Here is a 24,766-nt window from a genome sequence, read left to right as displayed (position 1 = left end):
CATCCACAGAGGGTATGGCAGTATGGATTGAGTGACTGGAAGAACAAAATTCCAGAGACGCTTTTGCCAAGGGATCATGGCATCTTCTTCTACAGGCAGCAAAATAATTGAGCTGAAATACCTAGCACTTCCACAGTTCTTTCCTGACGTGTAGTAGTATAGTAGGATCCATCTGTTCCAATTTTGTTTTGATTCCACAAGGTTGATAAACCCCTGTATTGTAATTCTGATTTCTTTGTATTTCAGGGCTCTCCCTCTCTTTTATATAGAAAATCGATCTTTCATCACCAACAGAAAATGTGATATGAGTCTTCCCCTTGTCAAAATAAAGGTACATGTACAGTGTACATGTAAACACATGTGCCCGTGCTCAAGCTGGCCCATCTCAACGCACATGAACACACACATGCACTAGCGTTATAATGAATTGAAACAGAGCTAAATGTCTTCCATCTTAACATATGATCTGTTAGATAAAGTCCTCTTAGACCACAATAAAGTTGTGTCTTTTAATGATACTTCATTATTACTTTTCTCCTCCCCATCAAAGTATAAGCAGGTTTTTTTGAGAAGAGAAAGCACACTCTATTTCCATGTAACAGGCAAATGAATGTATTCCGATACAGGTCTTCCTCTTGGTTCTTTGTTAAACACATGAGACACAGTCAAAGCCCTTGTCCTTTTCACCTGCCATGTACGTGCATATTTTATAGAGAGATGCATTCTCTTCATCCCACCCCAAAAAGACATAAACTGCTACCTGCCATTCTGAAAAATTATTGCAATATAAATCTAGTAAGGCACTTTATCGATCTCTGAAGAACTGTTGATAGTAACATATAGAATCCCTTTTTCCTAAAAGAAGGTCTATTTAGCATTGAAAGGATCAGCATAAATATGTCCACCATACAAGTATTTGGAGCCAATCTGTCAAGGATATTCCACGAAGTAAAAACTGTAATATATTAATCACAGAATAAAATACATTCAGAAAATGGTCAAGATATAAATCAATCTTTTGTAGGAAAACAGTATACAGATATGATAGCAGGCCAGACCTCCCATCTTTGCCAGGTACATTGAGAAATGTGAGCCCATTGCAGGAGAGATCAGATAGGCGGCAGCAGTCCTTATCCTAAACTTCCGGAAACATCGAATTAGCGTCTTCAGATTTGGGCTTAGGTATGTTTGAGCGTCCCCATGTGAACCTCACAACACCCCCACCCAAAAAATATAAAATAGCAGCAATAGAAACCATACTACCAGCCTGGTAAAGGATTGAAGACTTGACTCTCTGGTGTGATAAGTGCATGATCTCTCTTGTAAAAACTCCGAGTAAAACCAGGCAAGTCTGTAATAAGCAGTCATAAAATGCCATAAGTGACCCCGTGCACCAGACAACTGTCCCTTTAACTTTCAAGAAACATGTCACATTCCTTAGTATGAGGAGCAACAGTCAAAACAAAATATGCTTGCAGCATTTCAACCAACAACGTTGAAGGAAAGCTAAACTAATTGCAGCCTAGACATTGCCTGCCACAGAGTCTGTGGTATTAGTTTATGAATTACCATTTGTCAAACACGTAGGTGAAACAGATACCGCAAAGTGTCAACCACACAATCTAGAGAAGATTACAAAAGATAATTTCCTTGTCATCACCCCCTATGAAGGCCACAATGAGAGACAAAATGCATGGCCTGATTTGAATGTCAAAAGCAAGGAGCTACAAGGTCTTTTGGCCTTAATGTAGATTCTAGAGTGCAGAAATAAACAAGGGTAGGTTCATCTCAAGGAAAATCACATTTTCAACCATAATGGTGAATCTACTGCAGCTATATCGTTGAAGACCTTGGATAGGCGAGAATCAAGGCTCATATTGACTTGTGCACTAACATTTGTTACTCTTTTCTGACACTTATAGGGACAGGAACAGGTTACGTAAGACTAATTATTTTTTCTTTAAGGACACATGTTAGTAACAACCTGAGGGAAATCACAAGGGAAGATCGTGCAAGAGATTTTAAAGGCTTACTATCTTGACACTTGCCAAACCAAACACACTTGTCTGTTAAACTCCACTCTCCAGTTTAATGACCACCCCCATATAACCCTAGTGAATGCTTAATTATACAACACATTAGCACCAGACCATTGGAACCTCTGAAGAAAACAGCTTTTCACACCTCTTTTTACTATCCATCCTAAAAAAGAATCAGTACAAACTTACATGTCCCTACTAAAGCCTACATTTGCATTTCATAACCCATCTGACCATAGCTTATACAATAGTTAGTCACCATCTTCAGGTTATCATTCAACCATGCAAGCTAGATATCCTTGCTTTACTGTGGACCAGCACCCTCTTCATGCCTTCACAAACACCACTCATTCATGTAAAAAATTAAACAAATAAGACAATTGATCTTGTCATTGGGAAGCAAATCACCCCACTCCACATTGTTCTGCTCTAATAATTGCACCTTCTTGTCTCCCACCAACTCTTCATTTGATATTCATTGCAACTCATACCCAGAGAGCAAGGTGAGCTTCCATACCCTGGATGAACCAATATTTGGTCTACAATCCATTAGAATTTAGATGTAATATTATTTCCCTGTGCCTCTCTTGAAAATTTTTCATTTTCTGTATTTTCATCCACCTGGCTTTCATTGATAAAATTTGATCTCCCATCCATCATCACCACCAAAATAACTACTCCTCAATCTTTGGTGTCCTTTGTTAAAATCATAATAAGTGGAAGAATGTTTTTGAATTATCATAGAGAAACCTTGACAAAAAGAATCTGCCAAACTTGCCTTGGGAGTATTCTGAGTTAAAATACACATTAAGAAAAGTTTTCAGTTCTCAAGATACTTTTTGGCACAGTGATCCCTTTGACATGATTATAGAATTTCTTTTACAGGCAATTATGATATGCATGTCATATCAACATTCAGATGGTCTCAATGCTGCTGTTGTGTTCTGCCTTGGTGTTTTTTTTTTCCCCATGAAAAGACTTCTATTAAGTATGAAAGAAACCCGCCAAGAATTAGCTTGAAAGCGGAAGTACATCATGCAAGCATGAGTGAAAAAACCTCCTCAAAAGGAGCTAGAAAAAAGCTAGGGTGGAGGCTGAAAGTGCCACCTCAGCCCTGCAGTCATCTCTGAGAAGAAGGGGGAATCCCTCCATTCTCTAAGGAAAGAAGTCCTCTTGGCAGTGGCAGCCCAGGAAGAACCCTGCATGGTAGCCCAAATGGCCATCAGAGTCAGAGTGTGAGTCGTGTCCATCCAAATCATGGCCAATGTGTGAGCAGGGTGAACCTGAGATCCCTCCATAGCCTCAGTGCATTTGGCTCTCCAAATGTGCCATGCTGAAATACTAGCCAGTATCTCCCAGGGGGAATCTATGGAGGCATGCACCACTCTAAAAGGTAAGGCAGGAACAACATCTAGAGAGCATGACTCAACAATATGCTGTCGGATCGGGAAAGCCCATGAAGAGTCATGTCTCTCGTAAAACACCTCAAGCCCCGAAAGAGTAAGCCAAGCAACTGAGCCCCAAGTCATGAAGAAAGGAAAGGGTACAGAGGTGTGAAATTTTTGGCAACCCCTTTCCAAACTATCCTCGCCTGCCTGCAATCCCATAAACAATGCTGGATGGATTCCTCCGTCGCCACGCAACAGGGACATGTAGCATCTACACCAAACCGTGGTCTCCACAGGTTCACTTCAATCCCTCCATGGATAGAAAGCCAAAAGAAAAGAGTGATCTTTCTATTCCAGAGGGATTCCCAAAGCCTCTTCTAGAAAACCCTCTGCAAATCCTGAGAAATCTGAAAATTCTCCCAATGAGTAGCTCTGGAAGGTCTCCAGCCTCTGCAACTGAGCTGGAATCTCCTAGCATTACTAACCGTGTGACGAAAGAAGGGGAGGCTCCTCTCTCGATGCTCTTCGTCTATCCACTCCCACTCCCCAAGGTCCCATTGCAAAAAATTTATAGGGACACCTCCATATAGCCACAATCTCCAAGAACCCAGTGCAATAAGAAGTGGGTTAGGATCAAGGTACCACTGTGCATTAGAACCATGCTCCACAAAACTTACGATCCTCACACGCTGAAATGGAACCTCCATCAAAATATCCGATGTGGATCTAGACAGCCTGCCTCCCGTTTGAACATCAAATACAATGGTATCCTCACCTACACGTTAAAAGGCAATAACTTGTAGAGGGATGCCCACTCTAGAAAAAGCCCCCATCCGAGTGGAACAAGTAATAGGCATATCATATGTATCTAACCACTCCATTGGTATAGCTGCATCAATCTTGTGGATCCTTCCTGTACTCCTCTAAGGTGCCTCACCAAGTCGTCTTTGCTGGCAAGTGACAGCTTCTTGAAAGCTTTCCAAGAACCCACCGAGGAGGCAGGTCTCCTCTCCCATCTAGACCACTGCATATAATGAGAGATGCCAAGTGGTCTGCCATGCTCATCCAATATACTGCTATTCCACATGATAGGCTGCCTATCAATCTCTTCTCGAGAGGATAATGGAACTCTCTAAAGAGTACTCCTAAAGCTAATCCAAGCCTTCAGGATAGCAACCATAAGAGGGGAAGAGGGGGACTTGAGATGGGCTGAAGTGAAAATCCATCTAGTGCTGTCCGGCTAATCTCCTCCTGATGAGGGTGTACGAGACTGAATGCATCGTATGAAAAAGTCCTTCCACGGCTCTTGCCCCGGCAAGAGTCCCCACACCACCATCTTGCAGAGTAATGCCCTACTCTGCAAATCTAGATCAATAATGTTAAGGCTCCCTTCCCTAGTGGGGAGAATGCATGTGTCCCAAGCCAACTTGGCAACAGAGTCTGATGTGCCATCAAGTCCACTCCAAAGAAAGTTCCTTATGGGTCTCTTTAACTGAGTGATACTATCCCTAGCACAGCTCCAGCAAGAGCAAACAAACCAAGCTGTGCCAAGAAGGACCTAATTGACAACCACAACCCTGGATGCCAAGTCAAGTTTGGCTGAACTCCAAAAGAGGAGTTTTCTCTTGATGCTCTCCAACACGGGAGCAAACTGCTGCGAAGGAGAAATACCCAAGCCTACTTGGCATCCCAAATATCTGACAGGGACACCCCTCTGGACCCAAGTGAAACCAAACTCTGTACCCCAGTCCGGAGTGTCCTCATCACAAGCCCAAAAGCCGTTGGATTTATTCCAATTGATGTGTGCCCCTGCTGCTACACAAAACAATCCAAGGCTATCCTGAAAGATGTCAGCACCTGTGGAGTGGCATCCAAGAAAATATGTGTCATCAGCCAACTCACTGTCAAGAAGCTCTTCTTCCCATCTGATGGGAAGTCTCAGCCCTAAGATGTCAGCTTGAGCTCTGAGAAAGATGCTCATAGCTTCAGCCACAAAAAGAAAGAGAAAAGGGGCTAGAAGGCATCCTTGGCGGACTGATCTAGAGATCTGAAACCTCTCTCCCCTAACTCCACCAATAAGTACTTGACAGTGAGCTGATCTGTACAATACGGAGATCCCTCCGATCAAAGCACCTGTGAATCCAAAACGGTGAAGGATACCTTCCAAAAAATCCCAATCCACTCTATCATATGCTTTCTCAAAATCTAAGAGAAGGATTGCAAGTCTCTGCCCACTCTGCATAGCCCACTCAATTGCCTCCCAAAATGAGAAGATATTATCAAAAATACTTTTGCCATGCACAAAGCCCGTTTGCGTCTCATGGATAAGGTCTGGAAGAATGGGCTGCAGACGCAAACTAATGGCTTTGGCCAGTATTTTGTAGGAAGTTCCCAAAAGAGTAATAGGTTTCCATTGGGACACTAAAATTTTGCACCCTCCTTTTTGGAATGAGATGAATGAGATCCTCTGTGAGTGAGTGAGGCATCTCACCTGAGTCCCAAATGCCCTGCAGGGCTGATGTAACATGATCCCCAATCATATCCAAAAACGTAGTGAAAAAGGAGGGTGTGAACCCGTCTAAACCAGGGCACTTACCCTTATGAAGGGCAAGAAGAGAAGTCTTGAACTCGGCATTGGCGAAAGGTGCATCAAGTGAGTCTCGCATATCAAGTTTCACCAATGCAGGGATACACTGCCAAATAGCATGTCTGCCATCAACTATAGCCTGTGTAACAGGATCTGCCATGAGAAGGGAAGCATAGAAATCTAAAGCTATATGCATGACAACATCCAGATCTGTCTACAGAACCCCATGAGAATCGATAAGCTGTGAAACACTCTCTCTACTATGTTTGCGGCACGAGTAGTGAAGAAGTGTTTGTTGTCTCTCCCTCCCATCTGAGTCCAGAATGACTCTTGTGCATGAAAGGCATACTCTACTCTCTGATCCAACAACAACTGCTGATGAGCCCTTGCTGTAGCAAGGCACTCCTGTAACCAAGCATCTGAAGGCCGTTTCTGCTCTTCCCTCTGTAGAGCTACCAATTGCTGGCATACACCTATCCCACGTCTGAGAATCTCACGTCGTCTTGTACTAGCAACCAAGTGATAATAGTCATTAATATCGGATAAGGTTGCAGCCACATGTAAAGGGGAGGGCACCCCCCCATGCATATGAGAAACCCAAATCTCCAAAACTACCTCAGTGAGGTCCTCCTCTGCATAAATGGCCTTTGGAATCCTGATACTGCATAAAAGGCCTTTGGAATCCTAATACTGCAGAGCGTTCTCTCACATGAGGCTCTAAGATCATCAAAACAGCCGGAAAGTGATCTGAGGTGGATACCCCAGGAGAAATGGAAATCGATCCATCTCTATCCAAAGCCCAATCATCCACATAAAATCTGTCAACCCGTGCAGGGATGGGCATCTGCGGCTTCCTATTCGACCACGAAAACAGGAGTGACTGTGACTGCGAAGGCATCATCAATCCAAACATCTCTACCACTGAAATGAAAAAGAAAGGCATCCCAGGCTGCTCTCTCCAGGGAGTGAAGGCCACCCTCTCTGCCCCCTTTCTTGTCTGAAGGCAACTCCCCCATGTTGAAGTCACCTCCAATGACCAAAAATCTACAATTGGGGCCCAAGAAAGTAATTCCTTCCAAAAAAGTATACGGTCCCCTCAATTGTTGGGTGCGTAGAGGTTGAGGAATCCAACCTTACATCCCCCAATCGAAAGAAGTATCGCTGAGGCTTCAGTAGGTCCACCATCTTCACCTTCTGGTAACCTTCTTCCAGGCTTCCGAGAAGCACTAAGTCTTCCTCGTCTGGCTTCCAGGAAGGCATGCACCTTCCAATCTCTCATCATCTGTGAATGCCCCCATTGAGACATCTCATGTTGAGGCCACCTCCAGGGCTACTTCTTTTGCAGTTCTAGAGACTACCGCTTTGGAGGCTATCCCGACACTTGATCCGATGGCAGCTCCGCTCCCTACTTCGATTGGAGCTGCCACTGCAGCCCTACAAGGGGCTAGCACTTCCGAAAGGGGCACTTCTTTCCTCTCCAGCCTCTTCTTTTGGAATCTTGCGTACCCCTTGCCAGGTCTGATCCACATGAATTCTTTCGCGGCCCTGGCAGATCTCTCAGACTTCCCTGAGGAGGACTTCGTGCCTTGTACCTTCGGCGAGGTAGTGATTGGCATCCCTTTTGATAGAGTTGCCTCATCCTCAGGTGAATGAGTTCTCTCACCAGTGGATTTCCCCCCATTGGGTTCCCTCCCTAGCAGGAAGTCTTCCCCCATTGAGGGGTTTATTTCCGCCACTAGGTTGGGTAAGGTGTTCCACGCTACTCCCTTCAGTCGATGAGGATTGTTAGCTGGAACATACAGGGCCTTGGTGGTATGCCTCATCGCCGCCATAGGCAGCTGATTCGGAATCAACTTCATCCAGGTATCACTGGTGGCTCTATTGACATTCTTTTTATTCAGGAGCACAAATTGGATGCTAGAGGTTGCACGAAGTCAGGTAAGCTACTTTCAAGATAGACTTTTTGGGATCTTGCTTTGGGAACGAGGGGAGGCACTTGCATCTCCGTTTCAGATTCTTTTCTCCCTTTGGTTGTTGGTCATGGGGTCATCTTACCCCTAGAGCTCAGGTCCAATAGAGCCTGCCCATAAGATGTGATTGGACCTCATCTGTCAGCCGAAACCCATAGTATACCTGCATCCTCAAGGTCAATGTCTGGCAGTAGTATGGAATCATTCCTGAAATCGAGAAGTGGTACTTGACAGGCTCCTGTCCTCACGTTGAAGTCCCCCACTAGGAGGCCTAGTTCTGACCATAAGGTACCATTACAGTTCCAAATGGTACAGGATAGGGTCTCGGAGATGTGAGTCTCATAGACCCCGCCTCCCTATGTGGGAGGGAGGGTGGATCGACAGGGGCCTGCAAGGAATCATCCATCTTGTACTACTGTCCACTTTCCCTCCTTGTGGACAAGATCCCGTTGCTACAACAGGAAGCGCCTCTCCTCAGCTTGTAGTGGTGTGAGGTCCTCATCCATGGAGATCGTTGGCTGGTCTCGTAGGGCTGACCTGCATCATAAAGCCGAAAGTCGTGCCTGCTCATCATTGCTCATCATGGAACTATGAGAAAAATAAAAGAGAGCAAGAGTGAGCAAGATGGAGAGTGAGCTGAACGTAGGTCACTCCCAAAAGTGTACTGAATGAAGTGAAGTACAATGAAAGAGATGAGGGTTTTGTCTAAGTGACAAAACCCTATCTAATCACTAACCGTAGTTAGAGATTAGACTATGGTTAGGGAAAAAAACCTCTAAGAGGAGCAATTGTCCCTAACCCGCTTATTACATTACATTGGCCACTGCCTAGAATATAATAATAATTCTAACACCCCCCTAATGTGGTGTATAAGGTAGTGATCAATCACCAAAAGGAGATAAGTTTAGGGCACTGCGAAATGCCTCAAACTTCTCACGTGGAAGTGCTTTGGTGAAGATGTCTACAACATTGTCATGTGTTAACACATAGATCATACTGATCTCCCCTGCATGCAACTTCTCTCTGACATAATGATAACGAACCTCAATGTGCTTCGTGCGAGCATGAAACACAGGATTCTTTGCCACTGCTATAGCACTCTGACTATCAGTGAGAATTGGAGAAGGACCCTCCAATAAGAGACAAAGATCAGCGAACAAACGTCGAAGCCAAACACACTCAACTGTTGCTGTGGAAGCTGCCCTGTACTCAGCTTCACAAGAGGAAGTAGCCACTGTAGATTGCTTCTTGCTCAGCCAAGAAATGCAAGCTTTTCCCAAAAAGAAACAATTACCACTAGTGGACTGCCTGGTATCATAGTCTCCAACCCAATCTAAATCACTGTAAGCATGCATCTGCAAGTCACCCCCCCCCCCTGGGAAACATCAAGCCAAAAGACTTTGTGCCTTGCAAATAACGAAAGATGTGTTTTACAGCCTGCCAATGTGTTGTCTTTGGGTTGTGCATATATCTCCTCACTTGAGATACTGCATACTAAATATCGGGCCGTGTATTACATAAGTAGATGAGGCATCCAACAGCCTGGCTATAAAGTGTGACATCCACTGATTCACCTCATAGTAAGCTTCAGCCCCAGCTCCATGGGAGTGGCAATAGGCTGCATGTTGAACCTATCCAAGAGTTTCTGCACATACTTGGATCGAGACATAACAATGCCACGCTTGTCTTTTATAAACTGAATCCCCAAATAAAAATTTAACATGCCCAAATATGTCATGTTAAATTCAGCTTTCAACTCAGCCTTAAAATCTGCAATTATATCCTCATTTGACCCTGTTAGCAGCATGTCATCTACATAAAGAATGATGACCAAAATATCCCCCCCATCCTTTATATATATACACCTTTGTAAGACTAGAATAAGTCCAATCATACAAATTTAGATTTTTTGTTGTTCTAAAGATCAAAAAAATGAAAGAGAAGACAAAAGAGGTAAACAAAAACATTTATGAAAAACAAAAGGAAGACATACTTAGCAAGCAAAGCAACACTTATGTCGTCATCAGTGCCCAAGCATAAGCAGCTATACTGGGTTTCTAAAGACCCGCGGAGTCTCTTGGGCAAACCCAGTGCTTACTAAAATACGTCAAATAAACAAAAGAGAAAGAAAACAAGAAATAAAGAAGAAAGGAAGCAGGTCTCTAAGCAAAAATAAACAAGCAAGTCAAGAAACAAAATCCTCCAAAAAATTGAAATATCGCTCTCTCTCTCTCTCTCTCTCTCTCTCTCTCACTCATAAGAAGCTAAATGGCCCTTTACACTTATGTATCATTTCCTACATAGAGGCAAAAATACATTTCTAACTTAGAAAGCACAAGCATACTCAAACAAACTCTCTTTTGAAACTAAAAGAAAAACGAGCTATTCAGCTCCCCATTTTTTGTTTTCAACTTATATTTAATCATTCTAAACATACCCAAGGCCGATACACCATAGATAAAAGACTTCATATCTAAGATTGTGCGTACTTTTTTCATTATTTTCCTTTGATTATACCTCTTGTGTAATAGTAAAGTGATCAAATTACTACATTGAGTGATAAAAGACTCCTTAGTTATACAAAGGCAGGAAAATCTATGGAATTGGGAAGAAATGACTCCATATTTTGCCAAATCATAAATGTTTGAGTCAATGTGAGGCATTTTTATAATGTGTAAACCACTATATTCAAGTTGTTCACGTTTATCGTATATATCAACCTCTAATCCTATGGTAGATTGAAAAAGTCTAAGATCTAAGAAAACACAAGAATCCCCTCTTGAAGTGCAGTTCAGTTCACAAGAGTCACGAGGATAGATTCCTTCTCCAAAAGCACTAGCATCTTTGTACATAAAGTCTTGAAAGTTAGGAACATCTGGTACAAATAAATCATCTATAAAATGCCTAACTTGGCTAAGCTTATGTAAAATGATAGGGCAGGTATTGATAGAAATAAGACGTTGCATAAACTCAAATTCATAAGTGAAAAGGAAAAAGTTTGCTGAAAAGACGGCACAATTAGTGTCCATGGGGATTCCTATAATTTGTTGAAACAAAGAATCACGTATTGTGATGTAAAGATTATCTAAAAGAAAATCTACCAAGAGCAAACATCTTCCACACTTACTACCTTTGTGTATCTTTTCTTTTTAGAACCTATGTCATGAACTTTATTTTTTAGCCACAAAAAGTCAAAGCATAAGGCTGTTTTCTCAACTTTTAGCACTTTGCATCTATCTTTGTCAAATCTCAGCTTGAAAACTTCAGCCACTAGCTTTTTAATTCTAAACTTCAGGTCTTCCAGCTCAATCTTTGTGTAAAGCGTGGTAAAATCATAGGTTTGAAGGAGAATATGAGACTCTTTTTCCTGAATGCTTCGAGAGAAATTAAAAAATTTTACAACAGGAATCACTCCTACAGAGTCATTTAAAATATAGCTTGAGTGCGCGGGGACATCTGCCTCTTTTAATAAGTCCCTCCAAAGTTCATGGACACTAGGCAACATGGCTTTGAAGCAGTAGCTTAGCCATTTAGAGACATCCGTCAAAGTAGTCTTACAAGCAGCTGCAATAAATCTTGGCTTTTTTGGAGTTTTGTGAAACTTCCAAGCAGCACAAAGAAAAGATATACTTGGATTGCAAACAAACCCAGAAGACTTACAAAAACTCTGATGTTTTGAGATCAAATCCTTTTGAGAAACTAAGGTAGGGGCGTAAGTTTTGGCAGATGAGTTCACTTCTCTCAAAAGACATTCTAAGTAAAACTTTTTGTAAATAAAAACAAAGTTGTTGGAACATTTGTCCATATAAGAAATGACAAAATTCCTATGGAATTTTCGAAGAAGAGTTTCATCTTCTTTAGAAAGATGGTTACTTTGCTTTGAGCAATTAACTGAAGGGACTTCTTCTAGTGTCAAAGCAACTTTCTTCAAAATCTTCCCTTTCCATTCTGATAAGATATTTTTAACTCCTAAACATTCTTCTAATTGCAAAACAAACTTTGAGATTCCCTTATCGATAGCTTTTAAAAGGCAAGACTATTTAAAAGAGTACAATCGAAATTTCGTGCCTTTCATGAAAAGGTCTCTTAAGTTACTAGAAAGTAAAATTGAGGTATCAACTATGACTACATGTCCTAAATCAGCATCAAAAAAGCTTTGGAATCTCTTACTTTTACAACAACAAGGTTCTCTAAGGATAGAAGATTTTGAATTCTTTGAAAGCCTTTTACCTATCTCTCCATAGTTGAAAGCCTTTTGTCCTAAAGCTTTTACATACTTCCAAGCTACTACTGGATGCTTCAAAATTCTTCTCACAAAATGAGGGAGAGAATCCATTACTTTAGGAGACTTCAAAATTGAGTTTAAGCCTATCTTGTCAAGTGAGGGAGAAGTAAAAATACAAATCAAGAGTTCCTTATTTAGATAGACTCCTTTGCTTTGAAAGGAAGCTTTTACTTTTAAGAAGCGATCCAACGAAGTTTTAAGTTGTATATAATGGAGCTTACTTAGATTCAAATCCTCAAAAGAGAAGTTTTCCAAGGTGTATTGAAGTTTAAAAAGAACTTTGACATTATATTTTTCAAAAACTTTTATTGAAAAAAGACCCAAAGACATTAATCTCTCTAGATAGAGTAGTCTTCTTTTATAGTCTTGAGAGCATAAACTCTTGGAATCAAGGAAGTTAAAGGAACTAAAGGAGAAGGAAGTGGAGGAGAGGAAGTGAGGGAGGCAACTCACGAACAACATGTGAGATTGCAGGAGAGCTAGGACAACCCCGTAACATAACTTTCGGTTTCCATACGATGTTAGGTGTATGACTATGCTGGTAATGAGGAATGTTAAAGGGCTTGATATGAGTTCTCCACATCAAAGAGTTCTTTTTAGAGGTTCTTTTATTTTTACGAAGAGTTGATTTTCCTTCCAAATTAAAACCTCTTGGGAAGAAAGTGTATAAAGTTCTCATCCAAAACAATTCACGAGGACGAGCAGCCTTGTAAAAATCCTTGGCATTATTAAAATGGCCCTCTATATGCTCAATGGGAAAGCAACGAAAAGATTCGAAACCCATATAAGGGTTTTGAATTCTCAATTTAGGAATTCTTCCTATGAACTTTTCTAGCTTCCCTAACATGTTCTTGAAAACGAATAAAAGTTGTCCTATAGGTTTGTCCTACATAAAGCATATTACTACTATGTATGTTATAGACAACATAAATTACCTGTGTGGCATGAATAGGACTAATAGAAACAGAAGTCTTGAGATGCTTGTTTCTAAGACGTCTTAGTTTATTAAGAATTCTTATGTTATTATTAGTATAATGAGTGTTAACTAATAAAGCCTTAAAGTTAGACCAATTAATATTACCTTCCCCAAAATCATGAAGATTATTCATGTTTGACCTAGGTAAAAAGTTTAACCTTTCTCTATATATATTTCTTCTAACTTTTTTGTTTTGATTTACCGAGCTAGACCCAACTAAATCACCTACCAAAGAGACAAGACCATTACTAGTATTTCCAATGTTGTTCAGTGAGGTCAAACGATCCAACATTGGGGAACTTGTTTGGACTCCCCAAGGCAGTTTCTCCCTTGCTATATCCCCTAACTCTAGCAGGAGCGAGACTAGTATTTAGGGGGGGGCTTGCTTGCACAGTCGTTACTCGTCCCAAGGTAACTCCTCCCTTACTACTACTACAAGGGAATGTCACAGGAGCCAGATGACATCCCAGGAGATCGCCCTGTTGGTTTCCAAAAGGCAAATTCATCATAGCATGTATCGCTAAGCCAATATACCCCCAAACTGGCGATTACAGTTAGGATTAGCCAGGGCCCCAAGGCCACTGTAAGAGCTTAATCATCCTAGAAGCACCACCCAAGAAAGAGAAAGAGAAGAGGAAAGTTACCATTAATTTTTAAAAAATAAATAATAAATAAATAAAATAAAAAATAAAGCGGTCATACAGTGAAATAAACCAAGGAGAGTAACTAAAACAAAACGCAAAAGCACACTTTTTAAAGAAATAAAAATTTTAAAAATTAAAGTCTGCTAAGGTGATAGAAAAATATACCTTTGTAAGACTAGAATAAGTCCAATCATTCAAATTTAGATTTATTGATGTTCTAAAGATTAAAAAACTACACAGAAAATAAAAGAGAAAATGAAAGAGAAGAAAAAAGACGTAAACAAAAACATTTATGAAAAACAAAAGGAAGGCATACTTAGCAAGCAAAGCAACACTTATGTTGTCATCAGTGTCCAAGCATAAGCAACTATATTGGGTTTCTAAAGACCCGCGAAGTCTCTTGGGCAAACCCAGTGCTTACTAAAATACGTCAAATAAACAAAAGAGAAAGAAAACAAGAAATAAAGAAGAAAGGAAACAGGTTTCTAAGCAAAAATAAACAAGCAAGTCAAGAAACAAAATCTTCCAAAAAACTGGAATATCTCTCTCTCTCTCTCTCTCTCTCTCTCTCTCTCTCTTTTAAAACATAAAAAGCTAAATGGCCCTTTACACTTATGTATCGTTTCCTACAAAGAGGCAAAAATACATTCTTAACTTAGAAAGCACAAGCATACTCAAAAAAACTCTCTTTTGATGTAGAGGGTGCTTTCCGTGGGACTATTATGTAATCCCTTACTTGCCAGGAATGCACCTATCTTGGCATACCATGCACGTGGGGCTTGTTTCATCCCATATAAAGCTTTGTTAAGCTTGCAAACCTAAAGTGCATTGCCAGAAAAGTTCAAATCCAGGAGGTTGTTTGACATAAACCTCTTCCTACAAGTCCCTATTAAGGAAAGCTGTTTTTATGTCCAATTGATGGACATTCCAAACAAAATTAGCAGCCATTGCAATAACTGACCGTATGATGGTCATTTGGGATGTAGGAGCAAAAGTCTCCTCATAATCTATGCCCTTCTTCTGTGCATAGCCTTTGGCAACCAGCCTTGCCTTGTACCTGTCAATGGACCCATCTGGCTTCCTTTTTACCTTGAAAACCCACTTAGTACCAATGGCATGTTTACCTGGTGGCAAATCCACAACATCCCAAGTCTAATTTTTCTCTATGGACTGCAACTCATTGTGCATGGCATGCATCTAATGCACATAATCCTTTGCTTCTTCAAAAGATTCAGGCTCCTCTTCATCAAGAAGAGTCCCTGCATAAGCTGTCTCAACTGAAAGAGCTCCCCCTGCGTGCCTCACTGTAGTACGAGTCCTACCAAGCAATGGAACCTCAAGCCTACTCTCCCTGAGAGTCTGTAGCAACCAATTCGGGACTGTTTTGGCTGCGTGTATCTCTTGAATCTCTTGCCTGACAACTTCATCCACACCCTATGGAGGTACTTTTTTTTTTTTTTTTTTTTTGGGCCGAAAAAACAGTGCTAATTATATTACTTCGAGAACAAGATACAAAAGGTCAGCTTGTAGCTGACGGGCTGCGTTCACAAATCGGACACAGCCCTAAAAGGTAACACAATAAATCACTCTCTCACGTCGGGATAAGGCGAGTGTGAATGAACAGCCATCGGGGTGGTGAGTAGCGCCACTGGAGGCCCTGCGAAGTCTGCTCGAAGAAGAGGCCTTGAGTGTTCCAAGTCCGGAGGAAGCGTCTCCGCTTCTCTTGACCGGACCGGGAATCTCCCTGAATCTGGTCCCATTGGCCTCTGAGGGTATGAATAATCTCGCACCAAATATCAGTCATGATCTGGGCAGTCGATAAGGAGGTGCCACCGAGGATCTGCGCGCAACGCGAGGTCCAAATGTGCCACCCTGCTATGCTGCTAATAATCTCCCAGACTGGCTGCCTCTCCTGAACTCCTGTATCCGCCTCTGCTAGGTGCTGCGGGATACCCTCGAGCAGCCCCCATGTACCCTGCGTGATAAGGAAAGTGGGGTCCTGCTGGCATGCCTCGAATAAGTGATGTAGACCAGGTGCGGTGCTGCACCAACAGAACGCGCCCCACGTGATCAAGCCTAGCTCTGGTGCTGCGCGAGTGAGAATCCCGAAAGTCCACCTCCACACTTCCTGGGCGCGAGTGCAGCTCCACAGGCAGTGTTTTGGTGACTCCTCAACCTGATGGCAGATCTGACAGCGTCCGTCCTGGCCTATCTGTCTCAACCAACTCCCCACCGGAAGACCTTTGTGGGCGAGAAGCCACAGGAAGTAGGAGATCTTCCGCGGCCGCCAGCTCTCCCACAAGGCCTTCCAGAAGGCCTGCAAAAAGAATCTGGAAATACCCTGTGCATACCAACTGGGCCACTGGGTGGGGGCGGCTCTGCATCCTCCCAAGAACTCGCCTGCCCAAAGTCGTGCTGTAGGCAAAGAAGGAGGTCGGCCCCTGTCCTGTCACAACCTCTGGCCAGCTCCACTCTCCTGGGTCCCAATCAAGCTCTGACAAGGCCCGCCTCTCCCAGAGCCAGAGTCGCCAAAGCTGCAGCTGATCCTGCTCAATGCTAGGATCGGTACGCCAGACCTTCCCCAAAAGGCCTACGATCCGAACCCTCTGCCATGGGAGTAGGGGGTCGATGAGTGCATCCTCTCTCCTGAGTCGTCCATCCCCCATAACCGCGAAGAAAGAAATAGAGGAGTCGTCCATACGTCCTGCGACCACCAGTGGGATGCCACGGGGGGTGAACTGTCCCAGCCAACGGTCGTCACCAGGCATGAGGATCTGAGGCTCAGGTGGAGCCAACCAATCAGCTGGGATCGCGCCGTCAATCTCCGTGCGTCTCGCCTGGGCTCCACGTGCACCTCCAGCTGCGTCTGCGAGATCAGTCGTCTCCAAATGTCTGTACGTGTCCCTCTAAACTCGAAGGGACCCGGGCTGGCCCCCTCATCCAACCATCCCACCTGATATGTGATCTCTCCCCCAACTGAAGGCCCTCGGCATCTCTAACCTGATCATTCCAGATAAGCGGCTGGCGATCGATCTCCTCCTGACAGCGGGGAGGGGACTGAATGAGACTGAGGCGGAGCCGCCTCCAAACCATGAGGAGGCTACGAACGAGTGGGGAACGGGGCTGAGTAAGCGGGACGGAAGTGAAGATCCACCTGAGGGACGGGAGCCACTCTCCACCTCGACGCGGGACACAAGAACCGACCCCCTGCTGAAGTAGCATCTTCCACGTCTGCCCCCCCGGGGTCAAACCGCGGATGACTAACTTGCCTAACAAGGCCTGACTCTGCAGCTCTGGATCGATGACTCCCAGGCCTCCCTCAGCCTGCGGAAGAATAACTGTCTGCCAAGCAACCCTGGCTCTGGTATCTCTGAGGCCATCCTCCCCGGACCAAAGGAAGTTCCGAACCAGCCTCCTAAGCTGTGCCACACTGGATCTCGAGAAACACCAACAGGAAGCCACATACCAAGCCGTGGCAAGGAGGACTTGGTTGACTACCAAGGCACGACCTGCAAGGGAAAGCTTAGCAGTGCTCCAGAAAGCCAGCTTCCGTCGGATGGAATCTAGCACCGGGAGAAACTGCTGAGTTGGCGTGATGTCCAGGCCGACCTGAAAACCCAGGTATCTAGCTGTCTGTCCCCGCGGGATCCACCTGAAACCCAAAAACCTCCCCCACTGAGAACGCGCCCTGGGGTCTCTGAGGAAACCAACTGATTTGTTCCAGTTGATTTTCGCACCAGCAGCCGAACAGAAGACCTCCAGGGCCATCCTCACCTTCTCCAGCATCAACTCATCGTCCTGGACATACAGGGCTGTGTCATCCGCGTACTCCGAGTCCAAGAGCTCCGTGTCCTCCCGGAGGGGAAGGCGAACACCCCTGATCCCTGTAGACCTCGCCCGGAGGTAGTAAGTCATAGCCTCGGCGAAGAAGAGAAACAGGTAAGGGGCAAGGGGGCAGCCCTGACGCACTGATCTCTCCAAGCTAAAATGCTCACCCATCCTGCCTCCAATGATGACTCTGCTAGAGGCTGTCCTGTACAAAGCTGAAATACCCTGAATCCAACCTGCTGGGAAACCTAGCCGCTCCAGAGTTCCCTCCAGAAAGGACCAGTCCACTCGATCGTAGGCCTTCTCAAAATCGAGAAGTAGGATGGCAAGGTGTGATCCGCTGTGCTGAGCCCACTCCGCCGCCTCTGAAAAGGTGAAGACATTATCCAGGATACTGCGATCCTGGACAAAGCCTGTCTGAGTGTCATGGATGAGGTCTGGGAGTAGAGGCCGAACTCTGGCGCTGATCATCTTGGCGAGGATTTTGTAGGCAGTAGTGAGGAGAGTGATCGGGCGCCACTGGCGGATCTCCTGTCTATCTCCTCCCTTCGGGATGAGGCAAATCAGTCCCGAGGAAAGGCTCTCTGGCATATAACCGCTGCTGAAAATCCTCTGAAGAGCTGCTAGGAGGGGCTGATGGATCTGGTCCCAGAAGGAGGTGAAGAATGCCCGGGATAGCCCATCCTCACCTGGGCATTTCTGTCCATCGATGGCCATCAAGGCCTCCAGCATCTCATCCGTGGTGAACGGTGCCAACGTCGCCTGCATGCTAGGCTGGACCTCCACACCTCCTCACGGGCACGACGAGTGCGAGGAGCAAGCGGCTCCTGCTGGAAAAGGGTCCTGTAGAAGTCGGTGGCCAATCCCAAGACCTCTCCCGGATCCGTGACGATGTGTCCCTCCGCTGTCCTGAGACTCCGAAGCTGATCACCTGCAGCTCTCTGGCCATGTGTCCTGAAGAACTCCCTGCACATCCAGTCACCCTTCCGAGCCCAGAAGGAGAGAGAGGCGTGATAGGAAAACTCTGAGCGACGCTGGAGTGTCTCCTCAAGAAGGACTCTGGCTCGAAGGGCCTGGATCCGAAGCTCCTCCGAGCCCAGGGATGCCTGCTGGAGCCGCTGAATGGAGGCGAGGTCCCTCCGAAGGGCTCTCTCTCTACCCCACCACTCCTGTCGAACCTGTAGGGCTGCGAGCTGGCAGATCTGGCTGGACTCCTGTAAAGCCTGCGCCACCGAATCAACCAAATCCGCGCACTCGCCCCAGTCTCTATCCCAAAGACTGCAAATACTGCTGCGCACGTCCTCCCTCGAGAAAATGGAGTCGAGAATCCGGCATGAGCGGGGGGGAAGGGCCTGAGCTGCCGAATCTAATGATAAGAGCACCGGCGCATGGTCGGAGAGTGTCGTCCCTAGAACTATACCGGCCTGACCGCCTCTGCTGATGGCCCAATCACTAACATAAAATCTATCCAGCCTCTCCAGGAGTCTGCCTCCTTCCCTGCAAAAACCCCACGAGAAGTCCAAGCTCCCGTGCCAACGCCGGAAGGACGGGTCTCGCCAACAGTCCCTTCCTCCTGTCGCAAAGATAAAAGAGTCCCAAGCGGACTGCTCTGCCTGAGACATACCTGTAAACTCCAGTCCTCTGCCCTGCTGGTCCTCCAAGGTCTCCAAATTGTTGAAGTCACCTCCAACAATCCAGGAATCCATGTCTGGGAGAATCCCTGTAAGTGTCCTCCAGAAGGTGGCTCTACAACGGAGATCTGTGGGAGCATAAATGTTGAGAATTCCAACTCTGGAGCCCTCCAATTCCAGGCCTACCCAAAGGGCACGACCTGGAATCAATGTGCCATGATCGAAAACTCCCTGGGCTAGCTGCTCTCCCACGGAAGTACAGACACCACCACTCCTCCCCAGTGCACCGATCGAGGGCTCCCAATAAGTGTGAGAGCGACTAGGGAGGATCTTCCCGCATCTATGGGAGTGAGCCGCCGAAAGCTTGTGTTCCTGGAGCAGAAGTATATCCAAACGTCCTATCACTGCTTGCTGAAGTTCCTGTCTCAAAATGAGCTTCCTGGGACCACGGGTGCCAGAAGAGTGAAACCCGTTCACATTCCAGGATACGAGGTGTAGGCTCATGGTGAGGACTGGGAGGCAGCGAACAAGTGTCTGCTCGCGGTCGAGGTCGAAGAAGAAGCTGACATTTCGGAGTAGAGGCGCTTGCGCTTATGGGAAGGTTTGGAGGGGGAGGCGGGGTCGTCCTGCCCGTCCTTCAACACCTTCAACAAAGGCGAGAGGCCTTTGGTACCATGAACGAAGGCTTTCTCGAGCCAGCTCGAGATCTCTAATGTGGACATCCCGCCCTAAGGTACATAATCAACCAGTGGCTGAATTGGGGCATGTGGATCAGGAGGAGGTTGCTGGAAATTCTGATTTTCAACATGAACCTCATCTGGGAAACCAAATGCTATAGGAAGCATCCCCTCAAAAACATCAATCATCTGAAGAAGCTGGAATCTGAAATTCAGCATGTGTATGTGCTGAATTTTCAGAAAATATAACATCTCTACTCACAAAAATCTTGCGTGAAGCAGGATTGTAGAGACGATAGCCTTTGCTTTGTGAACTATATCCACACAAAAATGCATTTAAGTGCCTTATCTAACAACTTGTGTCGAAACTCCACAGGCACGTGGGCATATGCAACACAACCAAAAACTCTAAAATGGTCCACAGAAGGCTTTCTCTCAAGCCATGCCTCATAGGGAGTAATTGTTTTCAAAGCCTTTATGGAGCCCAATTCAAAACATAGTTGGCACACATGAGGCCTTCAAGCCAAAACCTGTGAGACAACTTTTTACTAGTAAGCATGCATCTATCCATCTCCATAAGAGTGCGATTCTTCCGCTTAGCTTTGCCATTCTGTTGAGGTGTAAGCCTCACTATAAGCTGATGCATGATGCCTTTCTCCTTCAAAAATGCCTCAAACTCATGAGACATATACTCCCCCCCCTCTATTTGTGCGGAGTGTCTGCACCTTGAGTCCTGTCTCATTCTCAACCATAGCCACAAAGTGTTTGAAATGCATAAACACTTCTGATTTTGCCTTGAGACCATAGACCCAAGTGTAGTTGGTGAAGTCATCTATGAATGTAACATAATAAAGATAACCCCCAAAAGCAGGTATCCTCATGGGACCGCAGACATCACTGTGAATAAGCTGTAATTTTCATGTAGCTTTCACTGCACCATCCTTCTTGAAAGGAAATCTATGCATCTTACCAATGATGCAACCCTCACATGCACGAGGAGGAGGTGACTCTAATGGAGGCAATGCATCAACCATATCATGCTTTTGTAGTGTCATTAAGCTGCCATAGCTCATGTGCCCATACTTGGCATGTCATAACTCCGCATTCTGCATTGCAACAGTGGGAATGCTTACTGAAAATGCATGATCGGATCTTTTCTCATATAAATCAAGTTGAAAAAGACCATGATACAAAGTGCCAGACAACATCAAAGCATAGTCATTCTCTTTGTCTCTGACTGCACACTTAGCATCATCAAATACGACCTGAAATCCTCCTCTATTAAGAGAGCACACTAAAAGCAAAGTCTTCTTTATGCCTGGCACATAGAGAACATCTGAAGTTCTGAAATCTATGCCATCAGTGGATGTGAGAATAATGTCCCCCACTCCACGCACTGAATAAGAAGAATTATTTGCACAAGTCACCTTCTTTTTAGTAGGTGGAGGATGCAGAGATGCAAAAAGACTCTTCTTGGAAGTGATGTGCTTTGAAGCACCACTATCAAAATACCAAGTATTCACTGTCTCATTGACACTGAGAGAGCATGCATCCTTTGAAGGATCATAGCTGCAAGTCAAAAAAGCACAAGGATCATCATCATTAGTGGTTGTAACATCTGAACTACACACTGAAAAATCTGAAGTGCAAGACAGAAAAGCATAGTGCTCTTCCACAAAGTTGGTGTCATGACAAGAGAAATCACTAATCCGTGATTAGTAGACATTGAAAACATTATTATATATTATACGCCAATGGTGTAACATGTATTTGTATTTATGATGGACACCGACCGATTTATTATGGCGGTGGATCATCTGAGTAGATAGGACTAGTCGAGCTGGAGCCACTGCTTCAGATGGCATCAAATTTGAACATGTGATACTTATTCTATTCATAAAAATGTGCACACGCGTGTCTTGGTCCTAGGGGCAATAGGAAGGGAAGGGTGCATTAAGGTGCATTGAATGGTAGATGCATGGATCATAGGCTAAGGGTAGGTGTAAATGGGAAGATGGAACTTGAGTGATCTCAAGGGACATTAATGAAAGGGTATCACCCTTTCATTGTGAATCTCACGTAGCATTTTTCATTCACATTGCATTCATCCGCCATCTCTCTCCCACCTTGCATGTAGGTCGAAATAGAACCAAGTACTATCACGAGGGCGCTCTTCCCCATTGGAGGGCCAATTGGCATTCAAATTCTGCGTGCAATGCACACATTTGCATTCTTGAGAAGGCTATTTCTTCACAGTTGGCTGTAACATCTCCCCCATCATGTGGCATGTGAATGAGGAGTTGATGCATTTGACACAACCATAGATGAATCCCTTTTCTTCTCTTTAGCTATACGCTTCTTGCATTCTCCAATATAATGACCTGGCTTCTTGCAGTAGTGACAAATGCCCTCCTTTTTCTGCTTATCTACATCACCCTTAGCCTTGTAAGAGGGATGTCCTGAATCAGCTTTATGCTGATGTGAGGGCTGATTGGCATATTGCTTTTGCTACCCTTTTCCCTTGGGCTTGAACTTGGAAAGCATGGCATGCTCGCCAGCCCGGGTTGCCATATTTCTTCGTGTCTGCTCCTCCTGCAACAGAAGTCCTACCAACTCATGAAAAGAGAGAGGATTACTGCCCCCCCCTCAACGACAAATTCAGCGAGGTGTGGAAACCGAGATAGGACTCAGGTAATCATCTCTGAATCCAAAATGACTTCATCAATATTCAGCAGTTGTTCCCTCAAATCCTGAAGCTTTGTGAGGTGAGAATTCATGGAATCTCCCTCATCCATATGCGTATGAGAAAGCTCTCGCTTCAGAAAGGAAACTCTGGCATCATTTCTTGCTGCAAACATACTCTCTAGTATCTCCCAAGCTGCCTTTGATGTCTTGCATGACCGAATGTGAGGTATAATGAACCTCTTGACAGACAGAGAAATCACTGATAGAGCTTGTGCATCTCTAGAATCCCATCTTTTCTGCTCTGCTGTGGGAGCTACTAGAGCAGCAGCTCCAACTACTTATGCTGCATTTTGACCTCTACCCCTGCCTCCAACTATAGGAATGACAGGTGTGGCCACTGTATCTGGTCTTGCTTCATCCCCATTGACATAATCCCAAAGATGTCTACCAACCAAGATATTGTGAACTATGAAACTCCATGAGGAGTAGTTGGTGCCATCCAACTTATCCTCCTGTGTGAGGACTCCAAACACCTCATGGGGTTGTTCTGAACCATTTTTGCCAGATAAACTCAGAAACACAGCAAACTGAACAAGTAAAATCCCTTCCTGGGATACAAAATGCACAAGTGAAATCTGCCCACAGTGACAAATACTGTCACAGCCTATCAAAGGCTCGAAATGCACCACAATGCTCTATTGAATGCCCAAAAATCTGCTAAAAGTGGCAAAAGTCTTGACTCGTACTGAGTCCAGAAATGCTTACAAACTTCCAAAATGCTCTTTTACCTGCAAAATTGCAACAAATGCAAAAGCCCAAATTTCTTGTGGGAAATTGCATACAAAAGAGGGCAAATGGTCTGAAAGGTCTGAAAGCCCCAAATGTTGCACAATTTGCACTCTGCCTGCAAAAGCCCCAAATTTTACTACAAAGATTGTAGTGTAATTGCAAATGCCCCAAATGTCTTCAACACCTACAAACCAACTACAATGTCTGCCCAGAAAGCCCTGCAATGGAAGTGTACGGACACCTTCAGCCTGCACCGAGCTGACAGTACGAAATTATCAATGTGCGGTCAATGTACGAAATCTGTACATTCTTCTACGGATGACTATATGGCGGAATCCGTACATTGTATGGATGACTGTACAAATGATTGTACGGCAGAACTGACAGTGTACGAAAAATTCATACGACGGTACGGTGCTGATAGATACGGGATCCGTACATTGTACGAATGGCGGCATCACACATGCAGAGAGCTTGCAGTACGGAATGTCCATGGGAGCCTGCAGCACGGTGTGGACGACCATACTTTAGTACGGCAGTACATCAGGCTATACGACGCCATATGCTTGTATAGACGGTGATCAGCGCCTGTGTACGGACAGAAGCGTAAGGATGGGAGGAGACAACAATGTGGATCTGGTGTGAAATGTACAACTCTGGCTATGTGCAGATTGAGCACAAGTTTATACAAAATGCGCTATACGGACGAGAGCTGGGAGCTGAGAGCAGATCCGAGAGCTCGGGGCAGGTCCAAGAGCTTAAGCTGCTCTGATACCAAATGTGAGAAAAATGGAAGAGAGCAAGAGTGAGCAGCAAGATGGAGAGTGAGGTCACTCCCAAAAGTGTACTGAATGAAGTTAAGTACAATAAAAGAGATGAGGGTTTTATCACTTAGACAAAACCCTATCTTATCACTAACCGTAGTTAGAGATTAGATTGTGGTTAGGGAGAAAAACCTCTAAGAGGAAAAAGTGCCCCTAACTCGCTTATTACATTACATTGGCCAGTGCCTAGAATATAATAATAATTCTAATAGGAACTGTATGATCAGGGGAGGCTGCTCTCGGTTGGGGTCTCTCCCCACCCGCCATGCCCTCTCGATCCTATGCTCAACCCCCACAGTAATGGCCATGAAGGCCATCGCATATGTTCATCGGTGTAGCCTCAATGCGCAGGATCCCACGTACTCTGATGTTAAGAGCCTTATTGGCTCTCTGTTGCTGCTCCAAGAGTGTAGCCGAAACGGTTGCCCTTGCGGGTTTCTGTT

At 44.7% G+C, this 24,766-nt stretch overlaps 1 protein-coding gene across 3 annotated transcripts in view; it reads right to left on the bottom strand.

Annotated features, from left to right (window-relative positions):
* The window catches only part of UGLYAH (ureidoglycine aminohydrolase), a 154,449-nt gene that overhangs the window by 101,742 nt on the left and 27,941 nt on the right, over window positions 1–24,766 (bottom strand). For 2 of the 3 annotated variants that reach the window (XM_087383595.1, XM_087383597.1), the window contains 2 exons: window positions 1,264–1,351; window positions 1,059–1,135 (listed from right to left, as the gene is read on the bottom strand). The exons of the other annotated variant lie outside the window; for it this stretch is intronic. In XM_087383595.1, coding sequence (XP_087239721.1) covers window positions 1,059–1,135; window positions 1,264–1,351 — 165 coding nt within the window. The remainder of the gene's footprint in view (window positions 1–1,058; window positions 1,136–1,263; window positions 1,352–24,766) is intronic. 3 annotated transcript variants of the gene reach the window in all.

This window comes from Dipteris shenzhenensis, chromosome 13, assembly GCF_047967505.1.
Source record: "Dipteris shenzhenensis isolate YYH24624 ecotype China chromosome 13, Dip_SZ_1.0, whole genome shotgun sequence".
Lineage (NCBI taxonomy): Eukaryota > Viridiplantae > Streptophyta > Polypodiopsida > Gleicheniales > Dipteridaceae > Dipteris > Dipteris shenzhenensis.
Note: the sequence above shows the minus strand (reverse complement) of the source record. Positions and strands in the feature narration are given on the sequence as shown.